The 11,394-nt window shown below is 43.1% G+C and overlaps 1 protein-coding gene across 3 annotated transcripts in view; it reads left to right on the plus strand.

The window, feature by feature from the left end:
- Positions 1–8,686, plus strand: part of KASH5 (KASH domain containing 5) — a 108,689-nt gene extending 100,003 nt beyond the window's left edge. For 2 of the 3 annotated variants that reach the window (XM_077259641.1, XM_077259640.1), the window contains exon 19: positions 7,504–8,685. In XM_077259641.1, the coding sequence (XP_077115756.1) occupies positions 7,504–7,705 (202 nt within the window). In that variant the 3' untranslated portion in view covers positions 7,706–8,685. Of the gene's footprint in view, positions 1–7,503 lie in introns of all 3 variants that reach the window. The other variant, XM_077259642.1, reaches the window with a different exon arrangement.
- Positions 8,687–11,394: the final 2,708 nt, after the last annotated feature.

Consider the following 11,394-nt stretch of genomic DNA (forward strand, 5'->3'; position numbering starts at 1 on the left):
TAGTGTGCTACTAACGGTAATGTTTGATACTGTGGTCCCAGATCTCTTCAGGTCATTGACCAGGTTCTCCTTTGTAGTTCTGGGCGGATTCCTGACCTGTCTCAGAATCATCCTTACCACACAAGGCGAGAACTTCATTGGAGCCCCAGACCAAGAAAGATTGACAGTCATCTTGTGTTTCTTCCATTTTCTAATAATTGTGCCAACAGTTGTGGCCTTCTCACCAAGCTGCTTGCACATTGTCCTGTAGCCCATCCCAGCCTTGTGGGGGTCTACAATTTTGTCCCTGGTGTCCTTAGACAGATCTTTGGTCTTGCCCATGGTGGAGAGGCAGGAGTGTGATTGAGTGTGTGGACAGGTGTCTTTTATACAGGTAATGAGTGCAGAGTAAGGGTATGTGTCCACGTTCAGGAAACGCTGCGTTTTTGACGCAGCGTTGAGCCGCAGCGTCAAAAACGCAGCGTCCAGATGTTACAGCATAGTGGAGGGGATTTAATGAAATCCCGTCTCCACTGTGCATTAAACAACACATGCGTTATTCCCGCAAAAACGCACATGCGGTGCGCTTTTTCAGAACGCAGCATGTTGCTACAATGAGCAAAACACGCAGGAACACCGCAGGTGACCTGCCAGTGACCTCAGGTGCATTTTTGGTCAGGATTTTACCTGCATAAAATCCTGACCAAAGCCTGAAGCAAACCTGAACGTGGACACATACCCTAAGAGGGATTTTTAAAGAAAAAATAACAGGTCTGTGAGGGCCAGACTTCTTGCTGGTTGGTAGGTAATCAAATACTTATTTCAGGCAATAAAATGCAAATTCATTATGTAAACATCATACAATGTGATTTTCTGTTTTTTATTTTTAGATTCTGTATCTCACAGTTAAAGTGCTCCTACGATAAAAATTACAGACCTCTCCATTGTTTGTAGTTAGGAAAACTTGCAAAATCGGCAGTGTATTAAATACTTATTCTTCCCCTGTATCACGGTAAATGGAAGGTACTGCTTCTTCATTGCTGTGCTGTCACACACGATCTGTAATATTTATTCAGTATTTTATAGCTTTCTCTCCATATCTCTGTTATAAGCTTTATGAACAATGATTTAGTATCCAATTAGAAACTTCCCCACATGGAGCTTGATGGGAAGTTTAAGGGTATGTGCACACGCTGCGGATTTTGCTGCGGATCCGCAGTGGATTTGACGCTGCGAATCCGCACCAGTTTTCCCAAAGTTTACAGTACCATGTAAACCTATGGAAAAAAAAAAACACTGTGCACATGCTGCGGAAAAATCCACACAGAAACGCAGCGGATTATTTTCTGCAGCATGTCAATTCTTTGTGCGGATTCCGCAGCGGTTTTCAACCTGCACCAATAGGAAAGTGCAGTTGAAAAACCGCAGAGGAATCCGCAGAAGAAACTGCGAGAATATCCGCAGTGGTTTTGCACTGCGGATTTTCCAAATCTGCTGCGGAAAAATCCGCAGCAGAATCCGCAAAGTGTGCACATACCCTAACTCTCCAAAAGACTTCAATGGTAAATTGCCATGCAACATAATCAACTGTGTTCCAGAAATGGTGGTCCAGGCTACATGGGTAGGTAGCATAGTGGTTAGTCATTTCCCAATCATTTATCACACATAGAATTGCATGTGTATTCACTTAAAATCCTGTGTCAATATATCAGCTAATAGAGATAGCAGTATCCTGTGTACACACAGTGCTCACATCCAGCCTAAAGGCCCCGTCTCACATAGCGAGATCGCTAGCGAGATCGCTGCTGAGTCACTAGTTTTGTGACGCAACAGCGACCTCCATAGCGATCTCGCTATGTGTGACACGTACCAGCGATCAGGCCCCTGCTGTGAGATCGCTGGTCGTGTCGGAATGGCCTGGACCTTTTTTTGGTCGTTGAGGCCCCGCTGACATCGCTGAATCGGTGTGTGTGACACCGATCCAGCGATGTCTTCACTGGTAACCAGGGTAAACATCGGGTTACTAAGCGCAGGGCCGCGCTTAGTAACCCGATGTTTACCCTGGTTACCAGCGTAAATGTAAAAAAAACCAAACAGTACATACTCGCCTTTCGGTGTCCAGGTCCCTTGCCGTCTGCTTCCTGCTCTGACTGAGCAGCCGTACAGCGAGAGCGCAGCGGTGACGTCACTGCTGCGCTCTGCTCTCACTGTACGGCCGGATCTCAGTCAGAGCAGGAAGCAGACGGCAAGGGACCTGGACACCGAAAGGCGAGTATGTACTGTTTGTTTTTTTTGGTAACCAGGGTAAACATCGGGTTACTAAGCGCGGCCCTGCGCTTAGTAACCCGATGTTTACCCTGGTTACCCGGGTGCTGCAGGGGGACTTCGGCATCGTTGAAGACAGTTTCAACGATGCCGAAGTCGTTCCCCTGATCGTTGGTCGCTGGGGAGAGCGGTCTGTGTGACAGCTCCCCAGCGACCACACAGCGACTTACCAACGATCACGGCCAGGTCATATCGCTGGTCGTGATCGTTGGTAAATCGCTTAGTGAGACGGGGCCTTAAAGGTACCTTCACACGAAACGACATCGCTAGCGATCCGTGACGTTGCAGCGTCCTCGCTAGCGATATCGTTTCGTTTGACACGCAGCAGCGATCAGGATCCTGCTGTGATGTCGCTGGTCGCTGAATAAAGTCCAGAACTTTATTTGGTCGTCCCATCGCTGTGTATCGTTGTGTTTGAAAGCAAAAGCAACGATACCAGCGATGTTTTACACTGGTAACCAGGGTAAACATCGGGTTACCAAGCGCAGGGCCGCGCTTAGTAACCCGATGTTTACCCTGGTTACCAGCGTAAAAGTAAAAAAAACAAACAGTACATGCTCACCTGCGCGTCCCCCAGCCTCTGCTTCCTGACACTTACTGAGCGCCGGCCCTAAACTGAAAGTGAAAGCACAGCGGTGACGTCACCGCTGTGCTGTTAGGGCCGGAGCTCAGTCAGTGTCAGGAAGCGGAGGCTGGGGGACGCGCAGGTGAGCATGTACTGTTTGTTTTTTTTACTTTTACGCTGGTAACCAGGGTAAACATCGGGTTACTAAGCGCGGCCCTGCGCTTAGCAACCCGATGTTTACCCTGGTTACCCGGGGACCTCGGCATCGTTGGTCGCTGGAGAGCGGTCTGTGTGACAGCTCCCCAGCGATCAAACAGCGACGCTGCAGCGATCGGCATCGTTGTCGCTATCGCTGCAGCGTCGCTTCGTGTGAAGGTACCTTAAGACACTCCCGCAAAAGATTGAAGTTAAGATCAGACTGCAAACTGCATTTAAAAAAAAACAGAATGAAGATTGCAGTCAGAAACCTAATAAAATTGCATTAACTAAAGCTAACTGCTAACATATGTAACAGAAAGGTGTCCATAGCCTTCAAGACAGTTTTAGCGAATTTACCCCACTGTTCCCATATGGCAGCATAAACACATTAACAATACATTCTGTGATGTGTCCTGTGACAGCACGCAGCTCTCCAATACACTCTGAGGAGGCGGTCAGACGGCCGTACAAATCGGGCCGAGATCAGAATGCAATGCTTGGACTGGCCGACAGCTCTCCAGACCAGAGTGTGAAAGCTGCATAGAAATACAGGTGCTTCTCACAAAATTAGAATATCATCAAGAAGTTAATTTATTTCAGTTCTTCAATACAAAAAGTGAAACTCATTATAGAGTCATTACAAACAGAGTGATCTATTTCACGTGTTTAAAACCAGCAAGAAAAAATGGAACGCACTCACCGACCTGTTGATTCTGATCCTTTATTCAAACATGGACAAACTCGGCAGGGAGGGGTGTGTAGGATGAAGGACAACGGCCGTTTCGCGCACACAAGCGCTTCTACGGGTCCTAATGACGACAGGAAGTGGGGAGGTCTTTTTACCTGTCCAGGTTCATAGTGAACTCCCACACAATCAGCGTTGTAGCAATGAACACCGCCCAACAGAATGACAAAGAAAATACCGTGAAACAATTGAAAAACTCTAAAAACAATAAGCACATTCAACATGTCACAGAATACAGATAAATCGTTTACATGCCGCATCATAAAAAGACTGCCATATCAATTTTATCATTGAAACCCGTGGGTCCTGTTGCGCATGCGCGTAGGATCCATCTGGCCTCCCTTCTCAGGAGGAGTCTATGCCAATCTCCTCCGTGTTGCGGTGAGTCGATTCTTTCCAACCCTGCAAAGCGTAATAGTTTTGCATTACCCTCGTGTATCTCTCTTACGTGTTGAATTAATCGGGGGACCCCCTTTCCTGTGCATATAGAATTGAGGTGTTCCCTTATTCTTACAAATAAAGGCCGAATCGTTTTGCCTATGTAAAAGAAACCGCACGGGCAGATAATTGTGTATACGACATGTGTGGTCCTACATGAAATAAAATCACGTACCTGGTGAAGGATAGAGCCAACTTGTACTGTATCCCTTATGAGATGAAGTGAACAAAAATTGCATTGGCCACACTTAAAGTTGCCCTTAGGGGTACCAGTTCTCAACCAATTTTCTCGTTTTGTCTCAAAACTGTTACGTACCAGACAATCTTTTATGTTTTTGCCGCGCCTGCAAGCAAACAAAGGACCCCTATCTACTACCTCCTTTAAGTCCGCATCTTTTCCCAATATGTGCCAATTTCTTCTGACAGCTGACCTAATTTGAGCATCCATTGGTCCATATTTAAAACAGAAAACAAACTTTTTTCCATCATTGTCCATTTTTGTTCTATTCCCCACGCTACTAGAAAACTCCTTGTCATTATTCTGAGTGGCCCTGTCTAGCGCATGATCCAGTACCAGTACCGACCGAGTATAACCACGTCTTACGAATCTCTTGTATAATTCCTGGGATTGCTCTCTGAACCCAACAACACTGCTATTAATTCTTTTGACTCTCAAAAACTGGCTGTATGGGAGAGCATGCTTAGTGTACACCGGATGTGCACTGTCATAGTATAGTAACGAATTCGAGGCCGATGGTTTTCGGTATATCTCAGTGTGGATCCCATTGGGCCCTACCTTAAGTTTGACATCTAAAAACTCCAATTCAGAGCCCCCGAAATGCGACGTGAACTTCATGTTCATGGTGTTGGATGTCCCCAGGCAGTCGATGAAGGCTGAAAAAATCCGTATTGGATCATGGGCTAGACAGGGCCACTCAGAATAATGACAAGGAGTTTCTTAGTAGCGTGGGAAATAGAACAAAAATGGTCAATGATGGTAAAAAGTTTGTTTTCTGTTTTAAATATGGACCAATGGATGCTCAAATTAGGTCAGCTGTCAGAAGAAATTGGCACATATTAGGAAAAGATGCGGACTTAAAGGAGGTAGTAGATAGGGGTCCTTTGTTTGCTTGCAGGCACGGCAAAAACATAAAAGATTGTCTGGTATAGACTCCTCCTGAGAAGGGAGGTCAGATGGATCCTACGCGCATGCGCAACAGGACCCACGGGTTTCAATGATAAAATTGATATGGCAGTCTTTTTACGAGTATGATGCGGCATGTAAACGATTTATCTGTATTCTGTGACATGTTGAATGTGCTTATTGTTTTTAGAGTTTTTAATTGTGTTTCACGGTATTTTCTTTATGTCATTCTGCTGGGCGGTGTTCATTGCTATGACGCTGATTGTGTGGGAGTTCACTATGAACCTGGACAGGTAAAAAGACCTCCCCACTTCCTGTCGTCATTAGGACCCGTAGAAGCGCTTGTGTGCGCGAAACGGCCATCGTCCTTCATCCTCCACACCCCTCCCTGCCGAGTTTGTCCATGTTTGAATAAAGGATCAGAATCATCAGGTCGGTGAGTGCGTTCCATTTTTTTCTTGCTGGTTTTGGACATTTCATGTTTGCATCCTCTCGGATACTGCACCCGACCCTGTTGCTGCACAGGGTATTCCACTATAGTGCAGCACTGTTCAGCAATAAGATATGGTGGTCTGAGCTACACGCAGCTGTGCGGAGGTGCTGTTCTGATATATTGCACTATTTCACGTGTTTACTTCTGTTAATGTTGATGATTATGGCTTACAGCCAATGAAATCCCAAAAGTCATTAACTCAGTAATATAGAATACTTTATAACACCAGCTTGAAAAATGATTTTAAAATCCGAAATGTTGGCCTACTGAAATGTATGTTCAGTAAATGCACTCAATACTTGGTCGGGGCTCCTTTTGCATCAATTACTGTATTAATGCGGCGTGGCATGGAGGCGATCAGACTGTGGCCCTGCTGAGGGGTTATGGAAGCCCAGGTTGCTTTGACAGCAACCTTCAGCTCATCTGCATTGTTGGGTCTGGTGTCTCATCTTCCTCTTGACAATACTCCATAGATTCTCTATAGGGTTAAGGTCAGGCGAGTTTGCTGTTGTTTGTACCAGGTATTGGTACTTTTGGCAGTGTGGACAGGTGCCAAGTCCTGCTGGACAATGAAATTTACATCTCCAGAAAGCTTGTCGGCAGAGGGAAGCATGAAGTGCTCTTAACATTTCCTGGCGGACGACTGCGCTGACTTTATCAGAAAGATCTGTGTTAATTGGTGGGTGGTACTTTGTGTATGTAATGGTGGTTAGAACGCTGTTTAGTGTGCTTGAAAAAGGTCTCCTGACCGAAACGTCGCCACAAGAGGCAGAATAAATGTAAGATTGATCTTTCACCATTTGTGAGGCGCTGTCTTTTGATCTTTCTGATATGGAATACGCTCTGGGATGAACTCCCCGGTTTTGACGTGCGCCTTTTGTCCTTAAAGGACATAGTTAGTTTGTGGGGTGCGGTTTAACTTTTTTTGTTTAGACTGCGCTGACTTTAGTCTTGATGAAATGCAGTAGACCTACACCAGCAGATGACATGGCTCTCAAAACCATCACTGATTGTGGTGGAAACTTCACACTAGACCTCCAGCAGCTTGGATTGTGGCCTCTCCGCTCTTCCTCCAGACTCTGGGACCTTGATTTCCAAATGAAATGCTAAACTTACTTTCCTTGTGGAGTGTGTCGATGGCTGCCTACTGGACATCTGTCGAGTCGGCAGTCTTCTCCAGGATTGTGGAACTACTGAAACAGACTAAGGGACCTTTTTAAACACTTAGGAAGCCTTTGCAGGTGTTTTTGTTAATTGTTCTGATTTACTGAGATGACTTTTAGGTTCTCATTGGCTGTAAGCCATAATCATCAACATTAACAGAAATAAACACTTGAAATAGATCACTGTTCGTAATTTCTCTATATAGGAGTTTCACTTTTTGTATTGAAGAACTGAAATAAATTAACTTTTTGATGATATTCTAATTTTGAGAGAAGCGCCTGTACATGAAGCTTTCATGGTCGGGAGAGCTGCCAGCCAGTCTGCACCGTGTTACGATCTCGAACTGATTTATACGGCTAACTCTGCCCTTACTCATAGCTATGCCGTTCGTTATTATAGTGGATTGCTTTACCCTGGTTCTCATCTTTTTTCCCTTATGCCATTACATTTAGGTTATTTCCAGAGATAGGCTGCTTGTTGGCTACACTCTTGAGAAAGCTAAGCCCTTACTTCTCCACTCGGAAACTTCTCCTGACGATTTTTCTCAACATCTTGATCGTTTTCATGTGGTCTGGAGGAAACATCGGCCCTATTGTACCAACGACTCTATGGCTTCACTTCAAACTGCTACATCTGGAGCCTCCACCAATGTAGAGTCTTGATCTAGATTGTATGAAGAGGGATAAATACTATAAAAGGGTACGTCCAGGGATCAACAAACCTAACGGTAGGATAGGTCATCAATATGAGATCAGTGGGAATCTGACTCCCAGCACCACCTCCGGTGAACTGAAATCTATCCCGCAGCTCCGTACATTGTTTGGAGTCTGCTGCTGTTTATCTCCCATTACTTATATCCGGCCACTACAAGAGCAGATTTCAGCTTATCAGTGATTGCCAACGATCTTATACCAATGGCTTATCATACCATCGTTCACGGACAACCTCTCTATCTAATGTACTGCACTTAGATCCTAAATGGTAGAAGATAAACTAAAATAAATGTGGTACTTGATGTTTAAATATGTTCCTGTTCCATAGCGTTTCATGTGTAATCTCTAGTATCTTCTTAATTTCCTCTTTCATATTACCTGGATTTGAAGTTTTCCCAATATTAACAGATTAGAGATTTCGTTCCAGAGGGTATAGTGTTTACCGCAAAACATTTTAACTAAAAGGGTGCAATAAAATGGAAAAAAAACAACTTTTACTCACCTTCGTAAGGAGCTCCACTCTCAGTGCAGTGTCCTCTATTGCTGGACTTCCAGCACCATGATCGCGTGGCAGGCATCACATGGCAGCTGTAGTCACCGTCTGTACACAGTTTTTTTTATTTTATTTTTTTTGAAGTGATAAAAAAAAAGATGAGTTTTCTAGTGGAAACTCCTTCAGAAAACAGTTTTTATGGTGTTGTGTGAGTTTTTACAGTTCTTCAGGTGCTTTTGGAGAGTTCCCCCCCAGAGCATTTTCTTAAGCCTTTTGATTAGACACTAGTTTGAAATAGATCCTGATAGAATCTGCTCCTAAGAAGTGACATGCATGTCCTTTATTACCAGCCGTAATTTTTCAAAACTTTGGAAACAGAGAGAAGAAAATAAAAAAACAATGCTCAAAAGATTTAATTTATGAGCAGCAAAGCGGTTTAAAAAGCATTTTTTAAGCGATTTTTGAGGCTTTTCCTTTTGGAGAACCCAAAAATTCGGTCCACATACCCTCAAGAATTTATGAATGTATGAGAAGGCTGTGGCTGCATCAGTCACGTGACGCCTCCTGCCAGATTTCGGCAGTGACAGTGCACTTCTCAGAAAGTAGAGTACATGATTTATTTTTTTTTCTTCGCAATCAGGCCAGACAAGCTTCTACATGCATTGAAAATAATCACTTTAAAGGGGCTCAGATTGCTTACGAAACCATAAATAACACCAATCTTACAGTCTGTGTTTCAAGAGTGATTGCCCACAATCGTGATACACCTCAACCGGAGTTTGGCTGAGTGGGGATTTCATTTCTGGAGTGCAGAGACCTGCGGACCTGAGGACAGTCCCAGTCCTGTGAGCTCATTCCTTACCCATGCACGTCCATCAGCAAAATGTATGGAACCTACTATGAAGCTCCAGTGCGGCCATAGAGGTTGCACAGTATATTGTAAGGGACTACATTTTCAAAGTAAAATAAGTCCCATCCAACTCCGAAAACTCATCAGAAAGCTGAAATATAAGTGCAGCAAAGAGCGCTGTGCAGAAAGGGAAGGGGCTACATAAAGGGGGGCATTCATAATCAGAATGAATGATGACGAGTAGGGTTGAGCGAAACGGATCGTTCATTTTCATAAGTCGCCGACTTTTGGTAAAGTCGGCGTCTCATGAAACCCGACCCGATCCCTGTGTGGGGTCGGCCATGCGGTACGCGATCTTGGCGCCAAAGTCGCGTTTCGCGCCATTTTTACAGCCAATGAAGGAGCGTGGGCAGAGTGATGACATAGGGGTTAGGGCGTGCACACCTATCATCATTTTATCGCTTGTGCGCAGTAGCGATTTGGAATGTGTAAAACGAGAGAGAGAGAGAGAGAGAGAGAGAGAGAGAGAGAGAGAGAGAGAGAGAGAGAGAGAGAGAGAGAGAGAGAGAGAGAGAGAGAGAGAGAGAGAGAGAGAGAGAGAGAGAGAGAGAGAGAGAGAGAGAGAGAGATTAAAAAAGGAAAAAAAAAAAAAAAGAACCCCATTGACGTGCATAGGGTTTCGTGTTCCGGCCGATCCTCGACTTTGCGCAGCAATCGGCCGATTTCGCCCGACTCGACTTTTCCAACAGTCGGGTTTCGTGAAACATGACTCGACCCTAAAAAAGTCAAGGTCGCTCAACCCTAATGATACATTTAGGAGGCTCAGTGCTCCGAAGAACATACAAGCTTGTTTGGGGATTGACAATTTTTTTTTTCTCTTTAACATTACATTAAGTTTAAAATATTTTCAGGAGTGTCCAATGATTTTTATTACACCAGTGATATCAATTTACCCTTTTTTTTATTTTTACTTATGGCAAATGACACATTACGCAACGTATGGGCATTGTCAGTCCGCTGGGGATCTCTATGGGAATCTTTATGGGAATATCCAGTCTTGAGTGCAGAGCTTTTCAACTTAGGCAAGTAGGAAAAACCTGTATATTAAAATATCAGTGCAACTCAAGCAAAAGTTATACGTGGAATATTCTGCAAAAGAATTAATGATTTCGGTGATTTACCGCTAGAGTAGTCGGCTTCGAAAATAATCCCCAAAATTATGTGAAATATATTTTTTCAATTTTTCGTTCACAGTGAGAGAAACTTTGGGTGAAGAAGCCATGTCCTCAAGGTGAATGGTACACAAGACCAGAACATGATAAAAAAAAAAAAAGTAATCTTTAACTACTTCCTTCATTTGTATCTGTCAAATTCCTTTTACGACGGTGTTCAAGACTACAGTTAGGCTACGTTCACACAAATGTATTCGGTCTGTCGTTGGTCAGTGGCCCACGTATCCTCCCAACAAAATATTTTGGGGTTTTTTTGCACTTTCATTTTTTTCCCTCCCTTTCCTCCAAGGGCCTTTTTTTTTTTTTAAATTTCTCCCTCGACATAGCTATGTGAGGGCTTGCTTTTTTTCGTGGGGCAAGCTGTAGCTTTGAATTAAATAACTTATTTTATCATGTGATGTACTGGAAAAAGGGGAAAAAAAAAATCCAAATATGCTGAAATTACGGAAAAAAAATATAAAATCGGCAATTGTGTTTTGATTTTACAGCATTCATTACACAGTAATAATTACGATTCTCCCGGTCAGTGCGACCGCGGCGATTCCAAACAAGCATAGTTTTGCTTTTAAAGTAGTGGGAAAAAAAATTGAAAGAAAATTCTGAAAAAAAAAACAAAAAGTTGACATTTTCCAAGACTTGGAACATTTTAATTTTCCAAGACTTGGAGCTGTGTGACGGATTGTTTTTTTTTTTTTTCTTTTTTTAACTCCTTGAGATGACATTTTCATTGATACCATTTTGTGATACATAAGTTTTGATTGCTTCTCGTATTTTCATTAGTGGTATTGCAGATGCTGAAACATCGAAATTCTGGTATTTTGATTTTTTTCTCATTACGACATTCACTAATTAGGCTAATTTTATATTTTGATAGATTAGACCTTTATGGAGTTAGCGATACCACAAAGGAAAAAAAAAAATATATATATTATATATATATATATATATATATATATATATATATATATATATATATATATATATATATATTTTTTTTTTAAATGGGGGGTGAAGGGTGATAAAACAGTTTTTTTTTTTTACTGTATTCTATAGTT

The sequence above is a fragment of the Ranitomeya variabilis genome, chromosome 4, assembly GCF_051348905.1.
Source record: "Ranitomeya variabilis isolate aRanVar5 chromosome 4, aRanVar5.hap1, whole genome shotgun sequence".
Classification (NCBI taxonomy): Eukaryota; Metazoa; Chordata; class Amphibia; order Anura; family Dendrobatidae; genus Ranitomeya; species Ranitomeya variabilis.